The 25111-nt window shown below is 39.0% G+C and overlaps 1 protein-coding gene across 1 annotated transcript in view; it reads left to right on the forward strand.

The window, feature by feature from the left end:
• ARHGAP10 (Rho GTPase activating protein 10) overlaps positions 1 to 25111 on the forward strand; it is a 369896-nt gene that overhangs the window by 127333 nt on the left and 217452 nt on the right. Inside the window, exons 4-5 of the mRNA XM_043973392.1 lie at positions 5251 to 5322; positions 22928 to 23029. Coding sequence (XP_043829327.1) covers positions 5251 to 5322; positions 22928 to 23029 — 174 coding nt within the window. The remainder of the gene's footprint in view (positions 1 to 5250; positions 5323 to 22927; positions 23030 to 25111) is intronic.

The raw sequence follows: 25111 nt of genomic DNA on the forward strand, positions 1-25111 counted from the left end.
CACTTTTCACAAATTCACATTGTGTAAATTTGTCTTTATGTAAAGAATTCGGAATGAAATTCAAATGAACCTTCTGAATGAGGATCTGATTGAGCTGCAAGCTGAAGTAAATTGATTGCAGAAGTAAAAGAGAAGCTTCTGAATCCCAGGTTGAACCAGAACACTTCACAACAAAAATAGTTGGAAGAAGCATGTCATCATTTGAGTGAATATTTTTCTTGTATTCAAAAGATAGATCCAAGTATTTCAAGATTTTTAAGAGTTCAAAGACTAGTTGAGGATAATATTACTTGCTATCCTCAGATATATGAGGGGAAAAAAGAGAACCACTCTCGGTAGCTACATAAAAAAGTTACACTTCCAGCCACCAATGATAAAGGCTAGGTGCAGTCAGTCTCCTGTTAAGATGATTCAGTGGCTCCCCATTGCCTTTAGAGTAAATCAAATGCCTTTATTAAAAGCTGCTTTCTCCATTTAAAGCCCTTCACAAGCAACCTCATTAGATACTTGGGGGGCATAGTGGATGGAGCACTGGATCTGGAGTCAGGAAGATCTTGAGTTCAAATTCTGCTTCTGATACATGGAAGCTGTAATGACCCTCCTTTCCTTTCCTTCTTTTTTTTTCCCATCCCTCCTTTTCTTCCTTTCTTTCTTTCCTTCCCTTCCTTTCTCTCTCTCTCCCCCCACCCCATTTCATTTGTTAAGGGTACTCTTGATGAGGAATTCCCTCCCTAAGAGCAGCTTGACTCCTGTTCTGTATCCTTAGAGAGACTCTTGGTACACGGAGAGATTCTGTCATTTGTCCAGGGTCACACAGCTGCCATGTGTCAGAGGCAGGAAGTGAACCCAGGACTTCCTGACTTCCCTGTCCACTCTACTAGGTGGCCTGTGGGCTAGGAAGGGAGATGGTGATGGAAGCATAGTCACTGCCCTTGAGGATATTCAGTTTATTAAGAATAGGTGGATTTGTAAGTACTTGAAGGATAGTTCCAGCCTATCTTCATTTTAGTAGATTTGCTGCGGCTGCCAACATGATGGGCTCTTCCAAACATAGCTGGCTGCTTGGGTGATGTGAAAAATGAAATGTTCTCTCTTTAATAGCTAATTTTTGTATTAGGATCAAGGTTCCTACTTCCTTATCCAGAAACCATTCAATGTGAGAAATTCCTCTTAGAGATTTCCCAGACCAAGGTTTAATCAGACAGTAGAAGAAATTCTAAGTTTAGCCTAATGGGTATATTCCTGCTCATTGTGTTCACTCAAACAGGTCCTGGGAAAATGTTGATTCTCCTTATTATCAAAACAGGTGATATTGAAATTGATATCTTTGACCAAGATTTGAGTGACCTACATACCCCAAGATAGCCCAGCCCACCTCCCATTTGATTAACCAATTGGAGTTGAGTAGGTACCCCTCGGGAACATGTCTTCACAGGTCATATAAACTGTGATCCCCACTGCCATTAGGGGTCTTTGGTCTAATAGAGATGAGCAAATGACCATCCTTTTATTAATAATCCACTGTCCTTATTAATAAAATGATTAAATTACCCAGAAACTATGTTTCTTAACTTTTTAATCATCACAGTGACAAGCAGACAGCCAGTCACTAGGCCTATGTTTAATGTCTTTGCACCTGGATGGGACCTGCCAGGTTTTAAGAACTCAGACTCACCTGTATGCCATGAAGAGCTAGCTGAGAATCTCTTTTGTGGAGGAAGAAGAAAAGATTTAAAATGGCTTAAAGATAATGAGTGATTCAATCAGTAAAGGCTCTAAGACTTGTCTTGTCATTCATTGTACCAGAGTTGGAAGGAGCCTCAGGGGCCATCTCATCCAACTTCCTTATTTTATAAGTTAGAAAACCAAGACCCAGCGAGGATAAAGAACTTGGTTAAATGGTTATTAAGTTCACTCAATAATGAAGGTCGTTGGGGAGATCTGAACATTATTCCTTTCTGAGATCTTGAATTTGTCTCATCTTTTCTGGCCCTACTTTTACCACTCTGTTTAAGGTCCTTATCACCTACCCCCTTCCTTGACTATGTGCTTTTCTTGCTATTCTCTCTTCTTTTAAATCCATTACGTAATTCTTTTTTAAAGTTTTATTGCTATTAAAAAAAACAATACTCATTTCTGATACACTATCCCCCACACCCTGCTGATCAGAGTTTTTGTAACAAAGAAGCACAGTATAACAAAACCAGCCAAATTATGCAATCTTCTAACAGTGCATACAATATTCTTTAGCCATGGCCCTTCCCACAAACTTCTGTCAAGAGGACAGCAGCTAAGGTTGTCAGAGCCTGGACCAAAATCGAAGTCTCCTGAATGATAGCACAAAGTGTAAGGTGTGGGTATAGATGATAGTACAAAGTGTAGGATGTGGGTGTGGGATGTTTGTGTTTGGTGTGTTGGTATATGTTTGTGTGTACGGTATGTGTGTATAGTATGTGGTGTGTGTATGGTATGTGTGTATGGTATGTGGTGTGTGTGTATATGATCTACTGCAACATTTCAGAGATGTTGTCAACAGTTTTCTTGGACTGCTGTGCCACACACATTGTTTATATTTACATATACGTCCATCCATGCACACAGTACACATACACTCATATTTCCAAACGAGGAAAGCAGACTCCACAATTTCCAGATCAGATTCTAAATGAAGCTTACTGACTGCCGTATCTCAGTTTTCTCATGATTCTTGTGGCCGCCTAGCTCCAATCACAATGTATTAGGAGAAAAAAATTGAATATCACAGGATCATAGATTGAGAGATGAAAGAAGTTCAGCTCCTTCATTTAACATTGGAGGAATCTGAAGCTGAGGGACTTAAAGTGACTTGCCCATAGTTCCATAGCAAATGAGGCAGGATTCTAACTCAGATCTTCCTGACACCATCTTCTGCTCTCTATTCACTCTATGCCACCCATCTGCCCCTAGATATTAGGAATTATTGGGGGACTTAGCACCTCTGTCATTGTGAAAGACACTTCGGTTTTTGTAGACAGTGTATCGGTCTTGGAGTCTGGAAGACCCAAGTTCAAATCTCACTTTTGACACTAGCAATATGACCATAGGCAAGTCAATTAACTTGAGTGAGTCTGGTTCCTTATTTGTGAAATGAGGATGATAATGTCCCAGAGTTTAGCACAGTGCTTGGAACATTTTTCTTGCTCAGTTGTGTCTGATTCTTCGTGACCCCATTTGGGGTCTCCTTGTCAAAGATACTGGCTTGCCATTTCCTTCTCCAGCTTATTTTACAGTTGAGGAAACTGAGGTAAATAGGGTTAAGTGACTTGCCCAGGGTCACACAGCTAGTAAATATCTGAGGTAAGGTTAGAACTCTGGAAGGCAAGTCTGACTCCAGGCCCAGCACACTATCATCCACTCTAGCTGCCTGGAACCCAAGTTCTTAATTAAATGCCTGTTGCTTTGACTTGACAGTAGTCCTTACTTCATAGGTTTGTTGTAAGGTAACTATGAGGTAATGTATAGGTTTTTTTTTGTTTTATTGTTTTTGTGGGGCAGTGAGGGTTAAGTGACTTGCCCAGGGTCACACAGCTAGTGAGTGGCAAGTGTCTGAGGCTGGATTTGAACTCAGGTCCTACTGACTCCAGGGCAGGGGAATTATCCACTGTGTTGCCTAGCTGCCCCCAAAGTGATGTATGTTTAATCTGTTGCAAACTTTAAGGTCCTATATAATGTAAATAATAATAGCATTAATAGTAGTCCTGATAATAATTTAAACCTCATTTGCCCACCTGCCTGAATGACACAAATAACATCTGGTTTTAAGTTGGTTTTGCTAATGTAATCAGTCCAGTTCTGACCTGGAAGCATGCCAGTCATGTTCCAAGCAAGGTGCATTACTTGGAATATCTACCAGGCAGGGTTCCTATCTTTCCAGAGTGCCCTGACCTCCACAGCAATCTTATCTCTCTAGTTTTCTTTAAAAATAAAAACCTCTGCGAAATTAGGACTGGAAAATCTAGGGAAAGCCATAGAAAACAAGGAGAGGCATAAACAAATCATGTTACACACACACACGATAAATTTCTGACAAGTTTTGTGTGCAGACTGAAGCATATTACTTCGTTCAGAATCTACCTCTGCCTTTGTGGGTGATCCACATTATTTTGGATAAGGTCTAGAAGCTGGGATTGCTGGGAGATGCTATTTTGGGGCCAATCTTTTTCCTATATGATTTTTTTTTCTTTTTGATGTTGGAAGCTCAGTGTTGTAACATGAGGTTGAAGTGTGACATGACCCTCCTCCCCCAATCATATGATGTTTTGGGTTATTAATATTCTCTGGTAACCTTGCATATAGCCGCGGTTTGTTGACAGGGCTAGAGAATGGTTATGTGCTTTTATTGTTGAAGGAAATTCTCCAAGACTGGTAAGTTGCAGAGAGGATGATCACTTGCATGGTTAGAAGGTGTTTCTTCTTTGGGAGAGTTTGCTTATACCAAAGAAGCCAGAGGTCTGGTGCTAATCATAGATACTTATATAGAATTTTAAAGTTTTCAAGGTACTTTACATAAATTATTTCATATGGGTTTCACCGCAGTCCTGTAAGGTCAGTAACTGCAGCTACTGTTTTTTATTATTATCCCCAGTGTCAAAGGTGAGGAAACTGAGTTACTTAGGCCACTTGCCCAGGATTACCCTGGTATCATGTCAGAGAAAGGATATGAATTCAGGGCTTCCTGACTCCTGGGTCAGCCCTTAATGCACTACCTCAGAGTCTTGATAAGTTATGAAATATTGTTGGGCAGAATGGGCAGTGGTATTAACTAATGAATCTTGTGGGTTCCAACTTGAGCCACGATTGCAGGCCTATACATAATTTAATCTGATTACCAAAAAAGGAATGTGATAAATTCAAATTTCCAGAGAGGGGGGGAAAGAGAAAAATGCCAAACAGAAGTGTTTTGTTGATATATGTGATAGACTCCTTTGTTATGGGATAGACAGCTCTCTGAGCCCTGCCTTGAAGAGTAGAAAGAGTAATAATGCATATTTTAGTAGAGTTCCCCCCACTCTTGTCTTCCTTCATTACCCTTATAAAACCTCTGGTGCTTTGTGAAGTTGAGAAGGGATCTGGTTGTTGGCAGGATGAGATGAAGCTCTTAATTATGTTATTCACTTGAGTTCTGGGTGGGGTGGATGGAAATGTAATGCTCACTTTTTCCTCCGTGGGAATCTAACACTCTGCTCCTTTGTTATCACCCTTGTTCTCTAGGCATTAAGTGTAACGGAGACCCTGATTAAGCCTTTGGAAAAATTCAGGAAAGAGAAGCTTGGAGCTGTAAAGGTTTGTCCCTTGTTAGAATGTACTCGTAAACAGAACATGTCTTGCTCTTTTGTTAATACTGGTTTACCTACATTTGGAAACTTGGAGAGCTCTCATTTTATGATTTGTTGGAATTTTCTTCCCTTGGGGTGAATATGAAGTCATGAACACAAATACAGATTCCTGGGAAGGAAAGTTAAAATCACTATTGTGATAGCCTTTGACAACCTTTTCAATTCCTGAAAGTAGTTTATGTATTTAGCCTACTGATACTAAATCTATAGAGAAAGTTCCTATTACCAATCAAGGCTAATGAAGATGGAGATGACAATAATAACAGATATATCTATAATATTTTGGGGTTTGCAAAGTGCTTTACAGACATGGTGTTAAATGAAACTTAAAATAAAATAGCATCTTTTTTTCATTCAAGTTCTCATAATTTAAAAAAATAGTTCATAGTCTGGGAAGTAAGTACTATTTGAGGTAAATTTAATGTATTTACCAATCTATTTTGGGATCTGTCCAATAATTCAGACATGAATGCCAAAGAGTTCACGGGGATATGTTTCTTTAACAATAGCAAATGGTTGGAATTTTGGTTTTGTATTATATCACGGCAGTGTAATATCTGGCCACCTCTCCAGTATCTCATGTGGAAGAAATAAATTATGTTTATTGTGGATGAGGGGCAGCTAGGTGGCACAATGGATAATGTGCTGGACCTAAAGTCAGGAAGACTTATCTTCCTGTGTTCAAATCTGGCCTCAGACATCTACTAGTTGTGTGACTTAACCCTGTTCGACTTTCCTCATCTGCAAAATGAGCTGAAGAAGGAAATGGCAAACGGTTTCAGTATTTTTGCCAAGAAAATCCCAAATGGGATCACTGAGTCAGACACAACTGAAATGACTAAACAACATCGTGAATGAGTGACCTTTTCTGCTTTGTACTTGTTATATTATCTCAAGGGAATAAGAATTTATATAGTGCCAGTCATTGTGTTAAGGGCTTTTTACAAATATTACCTCATTTGATCCTCACATTTGTGAGGTAGGTGCTATTATTATCCCAATTTTACAGTGGAGGAAACAGAGGCAAATAGATGTGAAGAGAATAGCCCAGGAGTTACACAGCTATGGAGCCTGATGCTGGATTTGAACTGAGGTCATCCTGACTGAATGGCCAGTGCTTTATCCAGGGCACCATCAGCTATCTCTCAGGAGAACGAAAAACTAGGAAAGAGTTTTTCTAGATTAAAGCACTTTGCACTTAATAGGCATATAAACATGAGGCAGTCTATCTGACTCAGAAATCATCACAAGTCTTTCATATCTAATAGTTGAATCTGTTAAAAATGTCTTATTGATTTTTTAAAAAATCACTTCTACTTTCTAATACCTAGCCCATCCCAGTTCATTTGGTTCTGCCTCACAACATATGTATTATTTCACACTTCACTCCACTACCTCTCCATTGAGACTATGTTTCACCATTAGTCTTCTGGAATTGGGATTTATCATTGCATTTATCAGAGTTCTGATTTCTTTTAACCTAACATTTAATCCTAAAATAATACAAATATGTAGGCTCCTAGAGCTCAAAGGGACCGTACAGATCATCCACTTTACATCTTTTGTTACAGATGATGAAACTTGTAGTCCAGAGAGGTGTGAAGTGTCTTGCTCAAAATCATATAGGCTGTAAACAGCAGAGCTCAAATGTAAACACAAAACCTTTGACTCCACAGTCAGTACTTTTTTCCATTAAGTAGGAGACCCCCATCTAATTCGAAATATATAGTCAATATCTACCTACACATAGCCTCATGCAAATGATTTCTTTGTTTGGAGCCCTGCAGTTAAAACATTTTTGCTGTGTTCTTTTTGTATTTTTATGTCTTCTTAAGGGTCCCTTTCAACTTTGAGATCATCTGCCTTCATTCTTAATTTCACAGCATTACCAAATCTCAGGGTTGGGGAAGATACCAGGGCCCATCTAGGCTTCCTTTTATTTGATTAAGAATCCTCTCAAATTTACCTGTCAAGTGATCAGCCAGTCTTTGCTTTAAAACTTCACAGTAGGCAGAACCCACTTCCTCCCTACATAATCCACTCTACTTTGGACGGCTAAGATGTTTTCCCTTACATCCAACCTAATTTCAATCGATAAAGGAAGAAGATAATCTGAGGGTGTGTCTCCATTATTTTGTTTAAAGAACATTTGCTTTAAACTGAGAATTAAACCTGGATATGGGTGTTTTGGTTAAATACTCTACATTTTCAATTAGAGGACTGGACTTGGGTTTGAGAAGATCTTGTTTTAACCACATGTGTTGCCTTAGAAGAGTTACTGAACCTAGTTAAGGCTTGAAGCAGATTCTTTGGGCTTACCTTCTGAAGTCATACATCACAAACAGTTGGTGAAGAGAATTTCTACACTGAGAGACACTCCGCACTGATTTTTAAAAATACATATACCTATGTATATTTTAAAATTATATATATATGCATGATCTTAGATCCTTTAGGTATTTGAGTAATTCAGGGGATAATATCACTGCTTTTTTATATACCATAATGATTTGTCATGTTAATTTTCCCAGATTCTATATGCATGTTTTATACAGGTTGATTTTATGTGCAACTTTTTTTTTCTTTTTTCTTTTTTGGTGAGGCAATTGGGGTTAAGTGACTTGCCAACGATCACATAGCTAGTAAGTATCAAGTGTCTGAGGTCAGATTTGAACTTAGGTCCTCCTGAATCCAGGGCTGGCGCTTTATCCACTGCACCACCCAGCTGCCCCTATGTGCAGCTTTCTTCACAATAGGTATTCTTATTTCAGTCTATGCTACAGTGTTCCTTTTTCTTTTTACATTAGAACTTGAATGAAAAGTTCTATTTCAAACCTGGAGATTCAGAGTGACTTTTAAAAAACAAATATATCTCATTATGTCTGTCATTCAGCTGAATTTGATTAAATTCTTTTTTCTGTGTATGCATTTATAGGATCATAGGTTAGACTTAGAGCTAGCAAGGATGGTAGAGGGTATTTTACTGATATGGAGCCGGAGAGAGGAAAAGGGACCGATGCAAGGTCCCAAAGATGTAAGTGCGACAGGCAGGATTTGAACTTATATACTTGACTTGAAGTTCGTTGTTTTTTCCACTGTATCATAATACCTCCCTCATATTTGTCTTCTATCTTTCACTATTCTTGCCAAATATGTCTAGTCTCCCTTCATTGGGGAAATTAATCCTTGCCAAGGTGTATCAAAAGCCCTTTGCAAAAGAAACAATTCTCTTTGGAAGTTAAATCAGGCTCCCAGTTTATTCTCTTACATTCCTTCCTCAGCTTTCCTTCTGGCCTGCCTTCCTCCACAGGTTAGAGCTGGTTCACAAATCTTTTTTGTCCAGTTTGGCCTCTGAGTGAATAGTGGGTCTCCTCATTGATGCCTTCTCCAATAAGAAGGCTAGTTTACCAGGGTCATTGATTATGGAATGAGAATGGAGGTACTTCCTTGGTACAAAATCCTACAGTATTTCTCAAATTAGAACCTCTATGGAATTGCAGTTTTCCTTCTTAGGGTAATAAATAAGTTTGTTCCCAGGAACCAGAGACAGCCTGGGAGTTGAGATATTGAATTGTTTTGCAAATATCTTTCATTTAGGAAAAAATGTTGTTTTGTGTTTCTGGCTAACTGGCCTGCTTTGAACCCTTAAAACCCAGCTTAGAGCTGAGAGGTACCTTTGAGGTCACATAGTCCAAAATTTTTATTCAATAGGTGATGAAACTGAGGTCTAGAGAGGCCAAGTAACTTGGCCAAGGTCACCTAGATGGGTCATGTCAGAATCAGTACTCAAACTTATGTTTCCTGGGTCCCAGTTCAGTGCTGCTCCTGTTCCATCCCACTGCGTCCCAAAATATCTGACCAACATTCACTTTTCACATGAGGATTAAATGATTTTGGCAAGGGAACAGGCATGGGGGTAGGGAAAGAGATGACCTTACTGGAGTTTTTCCCCACATGAATATTAACATTTTTGGTTATCCTCTTCCCTCCCCATTGTTCCATCTAGTAATGTCATTCTCTTGTTTAGACTGAGGCTATTTTCTACCATCTGTTTCAGTTCTCTTTAATTGTGATTTCTTCAGTTCCTGGAGCCACAGTCATGTATGTAAGCTTGGCTTTTACTGACTTTGAACTGATAGCTTAAGGGAATATTGTCAAGATTAAAAAAGAAAGAGAAAAAACAAAAGCAGAAGTTTCTGAATCCCTCCACCCTTTTGATTCATTTCAACAAATATTATTAAATATCTGCTGTGAGAAAAACATCACGCCAGGCACTGGAGGAAATAAAAACTCTAGAGAAGATAATAGTGCCTCCCCTCATAGACCTTACAGTCTTATTATTAGGAGGATGTATAAGCCTGCCCAAAGAAATATGATAGAGAATAATATAAGTACACAAGAAAGATATAGATAACTCACATTTGAATAGTGCTTTAAGATCATGGGATCCTAGGTCAGCCTAGAACCAGAAAGGACCTCAGGTGACATCTAGGCCAGCCCCCTCATTTTACAGAGGAGGAAACTGAGATTTAAGAAAAAGCACTATGGCCAAGCTCATACACATCGTAAATAGGAGAGGCAGGGCTTGAATCTGGTTTCGCTGACTTCAGAGTCAGTGCTATTTCCACTGTACCACATTTGCCTTTTCTCAGAACAATGCTATGAGATAGCTGTTGAAAGTCCTATTTTGCCCATTTCATGGATGAGAAAACAGACTGGGTTAAATGACTTTTCTGGGTCTCCATAGTTACTAGTTGTTGAATCATGGATTGAAGTCAATGCCCCCTGATTCCAAGCCCACTCCTCTCTCTATTATACCATGATGTATAAATAAGAGGCTTTGGAAGGTTTGTGAGGGAGAATTAAATAACAAATATAATAAATATAAATAAATGAAACAAAATAAATGGACAGACAGATAAACAAACAAACAAATAAGATAAATCTCATGTTTCCTACCTTACAGGAATATCATACATTTATAAGATAGCATATAAATGTCAGTTTTTAAAAACATCAAACCAGTGTTTTATGGAATGCTTCTGGCATGAGAAAATTCCCTCACAGTCTCAACTTTCTTCACAAGCATTATGCCCACTTTCCCTTTTTTCTTCCTAAGACACCTCTTTCTTTGTAACTTGCTTCAAGAGAGGAGGCTTCCCCCTCATCTCACATCCCAAGGACCTCTCGCTGCTTGCAGACTGTCTCCTTGCCTCTAGGACATTCACCCAGCTTCCTCTTCTGACATCATCCTTTGGGAGTTATCATCTACCTTGATAATCTGTCTCTGACCCTGGCCTCATATTTCCTTAGTTTCTGCAGCTGATAAAGTATCACATCTGGAAGATTTTAGTTCCCTTGTGGCCTCAGATACTTACTGGTTGTGTGACCTTTAGACAGGTCAATTAGCCTGTTTCCCTCAGTTTTTTAGTCTGTAAAAAGGGGATAATGATAGCATCTACTTTTTTGGGGGAGGTGGGGTGGGGGCAGTTAGGGCTAAGTGACTTGCCCAGGGTCACACAGCTAGTAAGCGTCAAGTGTCTGAGGCCAGACTTGAACTCAGGTCCTCCTGACTCCAGGGTTGGTGCTCTATCCACTGCACCACCTGGCCACCTCACCCCCCCCCCCCAGCATCTACTTTTAAGGGTTTTTTGAGGATTAGATGAGATTATAATTGCAAAGTGTTTAGGGCAGTCCTTGGCACATAGTAAATTCTATATAAATATTAGTTGTTGTTTTTGTTGTTATCTTCCCCGGCCATACCTTGGAACTCATTATCAGAGGACTATAAATTTAGAATAGAGAGGGACCTTAGAAATCACCTTGTCCAATAATCTCATTTTATAGACAAGAGACTAGGTTAGGATGACACAGGGCATAGGTGGCAGTACTGGGATTTAAACCTAGTTCCTCAGGTTCCAGGTCCAGCATTTTTACTCGTGGCACCACGTTGTTTTCCCTTGGAATTGTTCCACATTTTAACGTTTCCGTCTGAAATTTCTCTCTCTGACCACGACCCCTATATTTCTACCTATCAATCACAATCAGTTCATTTCAGTAGACATTCTTTTTTCTTTTTTCTTTTTGGTGAGGCAATTGGGGTTAAGTGACTTGCCTAGGGTCACACAGCTATTAATTGTTAAGTGTCTGATTCTGGATTTGAACTCAGGTCCTCCTGACTCCAGGGTTGGTGCTCTATCCACTTCGCCACCTAGCTGCCCCTCAGTAGACATTCTTAAAGTGTCTACTGTGTGGAAGACACCGTGCTTGGTATTATGGATACAAAGACAGAAAACCAGTTTCTGCCCTCAGTGAGCTGATATCCTACTGTGCAGGGGATGTTGTCATTACACGGATAAATACAAGATCATTCGAGGAGAAAAGGGCCCCAACTGTTGGAGGAGGAGAGTTAGAAAGGCCTGAGAACCTCCTGTGCAGCTTCATCCCTGCTTTTACCCTTCCTGACCCTCCTGGTTTCCAGGTTTCTCTTGCCTTCCTGCCTGGCATGGACTTGAGAGTCAGCTATCTCCGTGCTTTTGCTAGCATCCTATAACATCATTTTCCTTTAATCTCCTCTAAGCCAGTTAAAAAATGTTAAAACTGGAAGAAACCTCAGAGGTCATCTAGCCCTAACCTTTTCATTTTATAGAAGAGGAAACTGAGGTCCAGGGAGATGAAATGACTTTTCCAAGGTGACACAGGTAGGAAGTGACCCGTCCCTAGCTCCAGCATCGATAGCTGCCTTTCCCAAGTTTTTTCTTTCTGCTCTAAGGATGTCCGATGTTGCTGGGGAAAAATTATAAATCCATGCTGATTGGTCCTACTACTAATATATGCTGTTGTCATCATTGACATTTACATTGTGCTTGCTGTTTAACCTTGCTGGGCCCTCACTGCTGCTCAGCAAACTATCCCATCATTGCATGAAGCTCAGAGGGAAAGAAGGAGTGATTCTATTTCAGACTCTGGGACCCTTTGCCAAAACACAGCGGCATTTGTCCTATAGCATTCCATGTGCGAAAGCAAGTGATTCCGCTTCACAGTGGGCAGGCTGCTGTTCCTTGGCTAAATTCTTTGTTCCCAAAGACTTGATGTCATCGGTTACTTTCCCAAACTCACCCTTATTAATCTCGTTTTTATGCAGACATAATACTTTTATTGAATTGATCGAGTGTGTTGTTTGCTGATGTCAGCATCCCTGGGTCCTCAGATTCTGTGCTTCACCAGAAACCAACTAAGTGAGAGAAAGCACATTTTTAAATGGTTTCCACTAATTACTCAGCTACAGGAGTCATGAATTTGCTTAAAAATACATGCTAATTTTCATTAATTTTACTTCTTTTAAAATTTTATTTAAAAAATGAACACAAACCTGTTTTTCTTAGTCCTATTCCTCTTCTACCCTATTGGGAAAAGGAGAGAAAGAAAAGGAAATCAAGACCGTTGTACCAAGTATGCTTAGCTGAGCAAAGCTAATTCCTCCATTAGCCACATTCAATAAATATATGTTACATTCTGCATCCTGAGTCCATTGTCTTTCTGTCAGAAGGTGGGTGGCATGTTTCATCATCGCTCCTTTGGAATCTCAGTTGATTAGGTGATTTTATTTTATTCAGATGAGAAGCCATGACTGAAAACTTGGCCTTTAGGCCAGTTTTTAATGTGTGTCCAATATGGTCAACAAAGTCAGTGACATTCAAAAAGGTAGTAAGATGTTAATGATGATGAGGCTAGCAGATTCATATAGCACTTTAAAAGTCTATTTCATACATTAACTCATTTTATCCTAACAACAACCATGGGATGTGGGTGTTGTGTTATCCCCATTTATAGATGACTAAACTGAGGCTGAGAAAGGAGAAGTAACTTGCCCAGGGTCACAGAGACAGTACACCAAGTCAGCAAGTGGTTAATAAGTGCTTGCTATATATCTGCCACTGTGCTGTGCACTGGGAATACAAATTCATGTATCAGGGGGAGTCGAATGTGGCTCAGAGGGAAGTAGGGATAGATCCATCAGTAGTATCTCGTCTCCTCCACTGACCCTTCTGCAAGGGTGACTTTAATTACTGCCGAGATGGGGAGCAGGAGGTTGGAATGGCCATTGGTTAGCCCCTTTGCACTCCCCAGAAAGAGAGGGTCCTGAGGTCTAGAATTTTATCTGTTTGCCCCTTGATGTATTTATTGTTAGTCTAGGAGATGTAGTTTTGAGGTTCAAGCTAAACTTCTGATAGTTACTTCTTAAGGGGGAAGGAAGGCCCAAATGTTAGGTCCAGAAAAAGGCTCAAGTTGTGTCTTGTTAATATTACATGGTGGGAGTCACAGCTTCATCACCTGTCTGTCCCCTGCACTGGCCTTTTCCCATTTGCATTGGATCTTTCCTGCCTGTAGGGGACAAGGAGATGCCATTCCTTCCTGCTCCCTCTTCTCCTGGCCAAGCCTGCCTTTAAGGAGAGAGAAATGATATTCCTTCAGTTTCCTTCACTGGTCCCTGGCCTGAGCTGCCTAAAACCCTAACAGAATACCACTCTGAGGCCAAACCCTTAGTGACGTTTATAACCTTGAAGTCATTATCTAATGACTAACAAACTTCTACTCGGTTACATCCCAGAGATTCTGAAACACCCTCCTCCCCCAATGTTATTATACAGATCCCCTTCTCTGACCCCCCACTGCCCATTCCCTTATTCCTTTTCCCTTCAAACCCATAAAGATACCCAAGCTTTCCATTGGAGTACAAGCTCCATTGGTATCAAATGTTGCTTTCATCTTAAATCTTTTTCTTTTTCACTCCTTTTGTATTTTGGCTCCCACTGAGACCCTGCTTCTTCCTGATGACACAACCTCCCTAGCCAAACTCTTAAGCCCTAGTTCTGCCTCCATACATCCCCAAACCCGATGGTTGAAGTGGAAAAGTTAGAATACCCCTTGATCCCCATTTTCACATCAGGCTTCCCCTGTAACCTCTCCTCATTCAAGGTTCACTCAGTCTATATCTCTACCATTCAATCAGAATTTTGGTAGCTGTCTACTGACTTGCAGGACATTCCCCTTCTTTCTTTTTAAAATAGATTTTTATTTATTTCATTAAATATTTCCCAATTACATGTAAATATTTTTAACATTTAAAAAAAAATGTGAGCTCCAAATTCTGTCTCTCCCTCCATGCCCACCTCCTTGAGAAGACAAGCAATTTGATATTGATTATGTACATGTATAAAAATGCAAAACATTTCCATATTAGTTATGTTGTAAAAGAAAATACGGACAAAAAAAGAAAAATAAAGCCAAGAAGTATGCTTTAATTGGTATTCAGAGTTCATCACTTCTCTCTCTGGAGTTGGATCATTAGCTTGATCAGAGTAGCTAAGTCTTTCTTAGTTGATCAGACTTATAATATTGCTGTTGCTATGTACAATGTTCTCCTGGTTCTGCTTACTTCACTTTGCATGAATTCATAAGTCTTCCCAGGTTTTGCTGAAACGATTTTGCTCATCATTTCCTTTTTTTTCTTTTTTGGGGGGCCACAGGGGAGAGACTCAGTGAGAAAAATCATATATTTCTCCTTCTTTTTTTCCTCTCTCTGTCTCTGTCTCTGTCTCTGTGTCTTTCTGTGTGTGTCTCTGTGTGTCTCTCTGCCTCTGTGTCTGTGTCTCTCTCTGTCTCTGTGTCTCTCTGTCTGTGTCTGTGTGTGTCTCTCTGTCTCTGTCTGCCTTTCTGTCTCTGTCTGTCTGTTTCTCTGTTTCTGTCCCTGTCTCTCTGTCTTGGTTATAATTTGAGTTCTGAACTGCCTCCCTCCCTCCCTCCCAAACCCACATTAGAGAAGGCCAACATTTGACATAGATGTATATGTGAAACCATACAGTACATTCTTCTCTACATCAGTTCTTTCTATGGAGGTGGATGGCATTTTTCTTGTAGGTCCTTTGTAGATAATTGGAATATTTATATTACTCAGACTGGCTTAGTCATTCTTCAATACTCTGAACATTATTGCTGTTACTATATACAACATTCTTTTGGTTCTGCTTGTTTCACTTTTCATTATGTCATTCAGGTCTTTTACATGTTTTTGTAAAGTCTACCTGCTCCTCATTTCTTTTCTTTTTTTCTTTTTTTTTTGGTGAGGCAATTGGGATTAAGTGACTTGCTCAGGGTCACACAGCCAGTAAGTGTCAAGTGTCTGAGGTTGGATTTGAACTCAGGTCCTCCTGAATTCAGGGCCGGTGCTCTGTCCACTGCTCCACCTAGCTGCCCCATCATCATTTCTTATATCATAGGAGTACTCCATCACAATCATATGTCACAACTATTCACCAAATTGATGGGCATCCCTTCATTTTCCAGTTCTTTGCCACTACAAAAAAAAAACAAAACACCACTAGAAATATTTTTGTACAAATAGGTCCTTTCCACTTTTCTTTGATAATCTTTGGGATACACACGTAGTAGTGCTATTGCTGAGTTAAAAGGTTTACAGTTTTATTAGTCCTTTGGGCTTAGTTCCAAATTATTCTCTGGAATGGTTGGACCAGTTCACAACTCCATTAACAATGCATTAGTGTCCCAGTTTTCCACATCTCCCCTAGCATTTGTTGTTTTCCTTTTCTGTCGAATTAGACAATCTGATAGGTATGAGGCAGTATCTCCCGGTTTAATTTGCATTTCTCTCATCAGTAGTGATTTATAGATTTTTTTTCATGCTACTCTTGATAGCTTTAATTTCCTCTTCTGAAAATGCCTGTTTACATCCTTTGACCATTTATCAACTGGGGAATGGCTCTCATTTTTTATAAATTTGTCACAGTTTACTATATATTTGAGAAATGAGACCTTTTTCAGAGAAATTTGCTCTAAAATTTCCCCCCATTTTTCTGCTTTCCTTCTAATCTTAGCTGCATTGTTTGTGCAGAAGCTTTTTAATTTCATGTAATCAAAATGATCCATTTTACTTCTCGGGATCTTCTCTATCTCTTGTTTGGCCATAAACTCTTCTCTTATCCTTAGATATGACAAGTGCATGCATTTTTCCATGCTCCCCCAATTTACTTATGATCTCACCCTTTGCGTTGAAATCATTTATCTCTTTTGACCTTATCTTGGTATATGGTACAAGGTATTGGTCTGTGTATAAATTCTGCCAAACTCCTTTCCGGTTTTTCCAGCAATTTTTGTCAAATGGACTCCCTTCTTTTGTTAATGAGTTCAGTGCTTATAATCTTCCTCAACTCCTACTCTCATACTAGGAGACTTTAGTATGCATATTAATATTCCCTCAAATAATTTTATCTCCCAGTTTTTCAACTTGCATATTTCTTGTGACCTATTCTTTCACCCTACCTAAGCTACACATAGAGATGGTCATTTCCTTGATCTTGGTATCACCCACAAATATAACACTTCCAGGTTTGTAAACTCTGAAATTTTCCTACCTAATCACAATCTGTTATTATTCTACATTGAAATCCCAAACCTTGTTCTTTTTCCACATTGTGCTCCCCCAATTCCTTGGCCAGCATTCCCAGGTCATCTCTGCCACAGTAACTACATTCTCTTTCCTTCCTTCCCCATCTTGACCCCTTAGTGAACCAGTTCAACTCTACAGTGTCTTCTTCCATTGAGTATCTTGCCTGCTCATCTTGTTGCTCCCAGATCTGGATTATTTCTTCTACTTGCTGCCATTGCTCCTACTCATGTATTGCTGAATGAAGCTAGACAAAGTCTAGTCTGGAATGTCTAGAATGAAGCTAGAGGAAGTACTGACTGGTTCACTACAGATTTATGTTATGTAATTTCAATAAGCCCTCACTTCAGTAGGCAGTCTTTTTACACCTACTTTATTGGCCCACTATCCCACTAACCACAGTGGCTTTTCCAAACGTTTTCATCCAACCTCAAATCTTCCATAGATTCTTCTTGTCTCCACCTTCTCATTTGAGAACCTTTTATCATATTTCACTGAAAAAATTGAGACCATTGGCCAAAGAGCTTCCTCTTCTCCCTTCTTCCTCAACTTACATCTCCCAGATGCCTTTTTCTACTATCTCCCTGTTTTTTCCTGTCTCACCTAAGTAGATAGCCTTTCTTCTTGCTGAGGCCAATCCCTGTACATGCACAAGTGATCTCATTCCATCCCATCTTCTCCAGCAAATTGCCTCCTCTATTATCCCTACTTTCTCACTTATATCAATTTCTTTTTGTCTTTTTCCTATTTCCCTACTGTCTACAAAAATTTCTTATTTGATGCATCCATCACCTCTAGCTATCATCCTATATCTCTCCTCATTTGGGGGGGTTAAGCTCCTTGAGGATGCCACCTACATTATATGCCTCCAATTCCTTTTCTCTCACACTCTTCTTAATTTTCTACACTGTGGCTTCTAACCTCAAAATTCAACCCAAACTTTTCTCCAAACTTACCAATGATCTCTTAATTGCCAAATCCATTTTTTTTCTCTCCATCCTCATCTTTCTTGACCTCTTTACAGCCTTTGACGCTGTTAATTACCTTGTTCTCCTTAATTTTTCCCTCTAGATTTTTCATAACACAACTGGTTGTCCCCCTGTCTATCTGATCACTCCTTGGCTCCTTTGGTGGACCCTGATCTTGCCTGCTAGTTGTAGGTGTCCTACAGAGCTCTTTCCTGGGACCTCTCCTCTGATTTTCCCCTTCTATTCCGTTTCATTTGGTGATCTCATTAGCTCCCATGTATTCAGTTACCATCTTTATGCTCATGATTCTTCCATCTACTTCTCTATCCCTAAGCCCTCTACTCACCCCAGTCTTGCTTCCTCACTTGCCTATTAGACATCTCAAACTGGATGTCTTAAATCCAGCCTCTCCAAAATGGAACTTGTTATCTTTTCCCCCAAATCTTGCCCTCTTCCTAATTTCTCTATTACCATCTAGACTTGCAGCCTAGGTGACATTCTCAACTGCCCATTCTTCCCCTCTCCACATACAATCTTTTGCCAAGATCTTTCATCTTTACCATAGTAACATCTTTTGGCTAATCCCCCTTCTCTCTTCTGATTCTGCCACCACCCAGATGCAGGCTCTCATCTCCTCATGCCTGGACTATTGCAGGAGCCTGCTGGTAGACCTGTCTGCCTCTAGTCTCTCCCCTCTTTAGTCCATCTCCTCCCAGCTGTCAAAGTGATTGTCCTAAAATGTAGATCTGACCTCGTCCCCTCCCTTTCCTTTAGCATGGTGCCTTTCATATAGTAGATGCTTAATTAATGCTTGTTCCTTTGCCTCCCCCCTATTGTTAGATCAAAGAGGATAGAGGAGAAATAAAAAGAAAGAAGTAGGACTAAAATACAAGGGTCAGATAGCACAAGAAAAAGAAATCAGTCCAGGAAAGGTTGGGATAGATTTTTTATTTTGATTTAGGAAAATAGAAGTTGGAAAATAAGGAAGAGAATGTTCACTATTCGTGGAAGTGTTATAACATGGGGGTAAAGTCAAAGGAACGTTTTGAAAACATGAGGAACAGAACACCCTCCTTGGCATTTGATGAATGTTTATTAAAACTAATAATAAGTTGAACAGACTAAGCAGCTGTAGGGAAAGCTTGTCTGTGTATTTTAACAGTTCACTTTCTTATTTCTGTTTTCCCTTAAAGGGGTCATATTTAACCAAAATCCAAATGCTCTCTCTCGGCAATAGCTGAATAATTTTTGTAAACGTACCAAAAAAAGACAGCACACATTTGGCAACGTTGCCAGACATTTAGGCCCATTTGCCCTCTTGCTACATGTATTGCAGAAAATATCAAATAAGAGGTCAAGAAGGAAGGATGGCAAAGTTGATCAGTCATAAGATTGTGCATCCTGCACATTGTTCATCCTACAGTCCTCAGGATCTTTACACACGACCTACCATTATTCCCTTGTAACCTTCTAGGTCCTGTTGTTTTACCTGCTGGTTCACTTGACAGACCCGCTGACCTTGATCTAGGTTCTTCTGCTAAACTCTTAGGACTAATTGGCCTTGCTCTGCAAATGATCTTATATGATCAGTATGTCTTTTCTTCCTTAAAGAGGGAGTTCTTTGAGAGTATAACTAGTCTTTTTTTTCTTATTTGCTACTTGTACTTCAGGTACTCAGGACAGTTCTTGACACATAGTAAACAATTTATAACTGCTTTTTCATTTATTCATTCATTCACTCATCCCTTTCTTCTGATGTACTGTTATTGTATTCCTTCTCTTTTTGTTATAGCTAACACTTGTAGTAAAATATTAAATAGTAAAGGTGATAATGGGCATCCTTGCTTCACCCCTGATCTTACTGGGAAAGCATCTAACTTATCCCCATTACAGATAATGCTCGCTGATAGTTTTAGATAAATATTACTTATCATTGTAAGGTAAGCTCCATTTATTCCTGTGCTCTATAGAGTTTTTAGTAGGGAAGGGTGTACTGTATTTGAAGGGCACATTGCAAGCATAGTGACCTCAGAATCAGGCAGACATCCTCCCCAAGACTTATTAGAACAAGATGCATAGACTCTGCGTATCAAGCAACTACATAAGATTGAATTGTTAAATTATAGGTTCTAAGTGGAGGGAGATCTGAGGAAATCATAGCCCCTTTGTATATTTATGTGTAGTTGTGGTGGCTCAGTGGCTAGAACACCAAGCGTAAAGTCAGGAAGACTTATCTTCCCAAGTTCAAATCCAGCCTCAGACACTTATTAGCTGTGTGACCCCGGGCAAATAATTTAGCCTTGTTTGTCTCAGTTCCTTATCTGTAAAATGAGCCGGAGAAGGGAATGGCAAAGCACTCCAGTATCTGCCAAGAAAATCCCAATTGGGGTCATGAAGAGTTGGTCATGATTGAAAAAAGATTGAACAACAGTAACAACAACAACAACAACAACAACAACAAACAATAGCTGTGTTGATACCCAGCTTTTGTGAAAGAAACTTTTAAAAAACGTTTCCTATAACTTTTACATATTTTTGGAGATACCTGTACAATGGTTTATTTTTTGTAAACCATTTATCTTATCTCATTTGAGTTTCACTGCAGCCTTGGAAAGTAGGTACATCCCCTTTGTGTAAATGAGGAACATTGAGAGGGAGAGAGGTTAAGTTCTTGGTCATGATCACATAACCAGCAAATTCGCTTTTAATTTTAAATCAATATTATTTTTTCCTAACTGCACAAGGTTTGTTTTTGTTAATGTAAGCTCAAGAGCAACTTCTTTGCCTCTCCAAACGCCCAGCATGTTGTAGGCAGTTAAGAAATGCTAATGATTATTGAATATGATGTATAACACATTCATTTTTACATGGTGTACAGAGGTTCAGGGTCTGAGAAGCTTGGATTCAAATCCTATCTCTGCTTATTACTTCTTATATGACCCATGATCCTTCACACTCTCTCTGGTCTTCATTTTCTTAATCTGTAAACTGAAGGGGCTGGACTCATGGCCCCTAGAGTCTTGTCTACCACTGAATTTTGTGATGCTGTAAGTAGAACAGAGCCTTAATTCCTATAGCTGGGAAATAGGAGCATTTGAAGCATCTGTAATTTTGTTGGTGTTTGGGCATCGTGTCTCCATTAATACAGAATGCAGACCCTCTATGTTTTCATGGGTCCACTTCAGTAATAGTTAACATCTATTGGATGGGCCCAAAGTCACAAAGAGGTTTCAGTATTTAACAACTCCTTTATTTTTTGTTTTTAATTTACAATACCATAGCATCCTATACAGTATATATAGGAAATTAATTTATATTACATGTGAAAAATCCAATCTCGTAAATGGAGAAAAATAAAGAAAAAAAATTTTCAAAAAGTTATTAAAGCATCATGACCTTTGGCCCACTCTGGATATACCACTTTAAGATTTATTAAGCCCTTGAAAAGTATTATCTTAATCGATCCTCACAACAAACCTTTGTGGTAGGTGCTATTCTTAAACAGAGGTTAAATGACTTGCCTAGGGCCACACAGCTAGTAAGTGTCTGAGGCAGGATTAGAACTAGGGTCTTTCTGACTCCAGGCCAGGCCCAGTGCTCTTTCTTATCTGCTACCCAGGTTGTCTACCTAAGTTGATAATGTCCTAAGATTCCTTCATCCCATGCTCTAAGGTCAGTCTGGTAGCAAGCCTTTCCAGCTTATCTGAAGTGATCCTGGGATGATGGCTATGTTACCCAGTCCATTCTCTCAAATGAGCTTTGGTAGCAAGATTTGGTGAAATCTTGTGCTCTGTTGTCAAAGCCTTGAGGAATCTAATCTCACCTCCATTACTGAAATATCAGTCAGATTTAAGTGAAAGGAAGGTGACTTGATAAATACCATTGGTCCACATGTAAAAAGAAGACTTTTTAAAAGTCTTTTTTAATTTCATTTTCCAATTGCATGTAAAGATTGTTTTCAACATTCATTTTTGTAAGATTTTGAATTCCAAATTTTTCTCCTTCCTTCCCCCCACCCAAGATAGCAAGCAATCAGATAGTGGGGTTTATATGTATGTGTATAAATACATACATACATAAATATATACATATATACATACACATATAAGAATCAGAACAAAAGGGAAAAACCACAAGAAAGAAAAAATAACAACCACAAATAAAGTGAAAACAGTATACTTTGATCTGCATTCAGACTCCATCGTTCTTTTTCTGGATGTGGAGAGCATTTTCCATCATGTCTTTTGGAATTGCTTTGGAGCATTGTATTGCTGAGAAGAGTTAAGTCTTTCACAGTTCATCGTCACACAATGTTCCTATTACTATGTACAATGTTCTCCTGGTTCTGCTCACTTCACTCAGCATCAGTTCATGTAAATCTTTCCAGGTTTTTTGAAATCTACCTGATCATCATTTCTTTCATGCTTGCTTGCTTTATTTTTTGGTGGGACAGTGAGGGTTAAGTGACTTGCCCAGGGTCACACAGCTAGTTAGTGTCAAGTGTCTGAAGCCGAATTTGAACTCAGGTCCTCCTGAATCCAGGGCTGGTGCTTTATCCACTGTGCCACCTAGCTGCCCCTGCTCATAATTTCTTATAGCACAATAGTATTCCATCACATTCATACACCACAACTTGTTCAACCATTCCCCATTTGATGGACATCCCTCAATTTCCAATTCTTTACCACCACAAAAAGAGCTGCTATAAATATTTTTGTACATATTGGTCCTTTTTCCTTAAAAAGTAGCCTATTGGGGGAAGCTAGGTGGCACAGTTGGATAAAGCACTGGCCCTGGATTCAGGAAGACCTGAGTTCAAATTCGGCTTCAGACACTTGACACTTACTAGCTGTGTGACTGGGCAAGTTACTTAACCCTTATTGCCCTAAAAAAAAAAAAAAGAAGCCTATTGAAGGAAAAGAGTAATAAGGAATTCAGTCCTACAATTGTTGGTAATAGATGATCTAAGGCTTGAGTAAAAATAAACATACATTAAATGATTTGCAGCAACCTTCGTCATCTTTGGGTATGCTTTATTTTTAGATATTTCATATTTGTGGTGGATTGGATTTTGTAAAAAATTAATTAATTGTCTTCATCTCTCTTTTTTTAATTTGTAGGAGGAAAAAAAGAAGTTCGACAAGGAAACAGAAAAGAACTATAGCCTTTTGGATAAGCATTTGAACCTTTCAGCTAAAAAGAAAGATACTCATTTACAAGAGGTATTTATTAATTTCTCTCCCACTCTATTCCCATAACTAAACAAATTGTATGAGTCTCTGTTACTTCTGTTTGTGATTTTTTTCCTTTGAAAGTAAAATAAACCTTTCCCAGTGCTTAGAACTAATAAATGTAAATGATACAAAAACCCGAGGCGTTCAGTAATGAATGAGTCATCACTAGGGACAGAATAAAAAGGCATGTCTTTTTTAGGGGAAAGAAGATGCCAAATAAATCAGTAGATTTTTTGTGCTTAGCTTTGCCAGTACTTATGTATGTTTACAAAGATGTAAAATATTGGTTATGCTGGGTGTTTTTAAAAATAAAAATAAATTTAGAAGCCAGTATGATGAAAGAAAAGACACAGTGATGCTTTATGAAATGTTCCTTTAAACAACCTCTCACCTGTGTTTATAGGGAAATCAACCCTATAATACACCCATAATTCCAGTGCTTTTCCTCTGTTAATTATTTCCTATTTATCCTGTATGTAGCTTGATTTGTATATATTTGTTTGCAGATTGTCACCCCCATTAAATTGTAAACTTCTTGAGGGCAGCTTGAAGGCTCCTTGATGTCTCTTGACTCTTTTTGTATCCTTAGTGCTTAGCACAGTGCCCAACACATAGTATTTGCTTAATAAATGTTTATTGATTGATTGATAGAACAGTTTTTAGGACTCAAGATCTGTAGCCACTAAGAAGGAATATTATTTTTCTTAAAAAAATAAGATTTATATGCATATCTTTTGTTTGTATGTTCCATATATTTTCCCCTGTGTCCTTCCCACCTCCACCTTATACAAAGATTGTTTTTAAAAAGAGACAAAGAGGGGGCAGCTAGAAGGCGCGGTGGATAAAGCACCAGCCCTGGATTCAGGAGTACCTGAGTTCAAATCTGGCCTCAGACACTTAACACTTACGAGCTGTGTGACCCTGGGCAAGTCACTTAACCCCAGTTGCCTCACCAAAAAAAAAAAAAAAAGAGACAAAGAGGAATAAACCCAGGAAAATTGATCAGTACATTGAAAAAATAAGACATCATATATAGTCTTCCATGGCCACGGACCCTGAGCTCTGCAAGAGTAAAATCTCTACTCATATCTCTTCTTTGGGGTCAAGCATATTTTCTTATAACTTTGCAACATTCATCTTTGAATTTTTAATGGCTATTATTCTTTCCATTCACATTTGTATAGTTATTGTGTAAATTGCTTTCCTTGCTCTACTTACTTCATTTTGCATCATTTCATGTAAGTCTTCCCATGCTTGTCTCTTCCTGATTGTCATTTCTTTTAGCACATTAATATACCATGACATTTCTGTATCACTGTTTGTTTCACCATTCACAGATCTTTGGGCATCTACTTTATTTTGGTTGGGGGGCGGGGTTGTTTGTTGTTTGTTCTTTTCTTATCACAAAGGGTACTGCTATAACATTTTGCCAGTGACCTTAGAGTATACGTCTAGCAGTGGAATCTCTGGTTCTGTCATGTGATTCTCTACAAGATGCAGGGAACTTGCTGGTTGTCATCAATCACAGCTTAAATATCAGGTTTTATGTTTCTTGTCAGGCTTCCAAGCCCCCCTCAGGGGTCCTTCCTAACTTTTCTCAGCTCTCATTTCTGAAAGCTCGGTAAATAATGTATGAGAAGATGAGCACTGTGTGCTTCTTAGACTTTCTGGAGAGACAAAGGTCATATTTAAAGACTAAAGAAATAACTTCACTTCTCACTGGTTGGATGGCTTTTCCTAGTTTTCTTCCTTTTGATCTGTCTCATTGTTGTATTTACACTTACACACATCACACAAGCACACTTTCTTTAAAAATGCCAAAGTGATAATATGCATTTAGGCATACTTAGCTTATTTTGTCAAATAAAGCTGAACTTTTGTATCCGAAGATTAATTTTTAATGAGATAAACAGCTGCCTTGGAACTAGAAGGGGTTTTAGTACAATCTGCTTGTTTTACCGAAGCCTGGAAAGGTTTGTTAACTTTCCCAAGGGAGGTAAGTGACATTGTCAGGATTCAAACCCAAATCCTATGACTCAAAGTGTATCAGTCTTTCTTATTTGTACAACA

This window comes from Dromiciops gliroides, chromosome 6, assembly GCF_019393635.1.
Source record: "Dromiciops gliroides isolate mDroGli1 chromosome 6, mDroGli1.pri, whole genome shotgun sequence".
Taxonomy (NCBI): domain Eukaryota; kingdom Metazoa; phylum Chordata; class Mammalia; order Microbiotheria; family Microbiotheriidae; genus Dromiciops; species Dromiciops gliroides.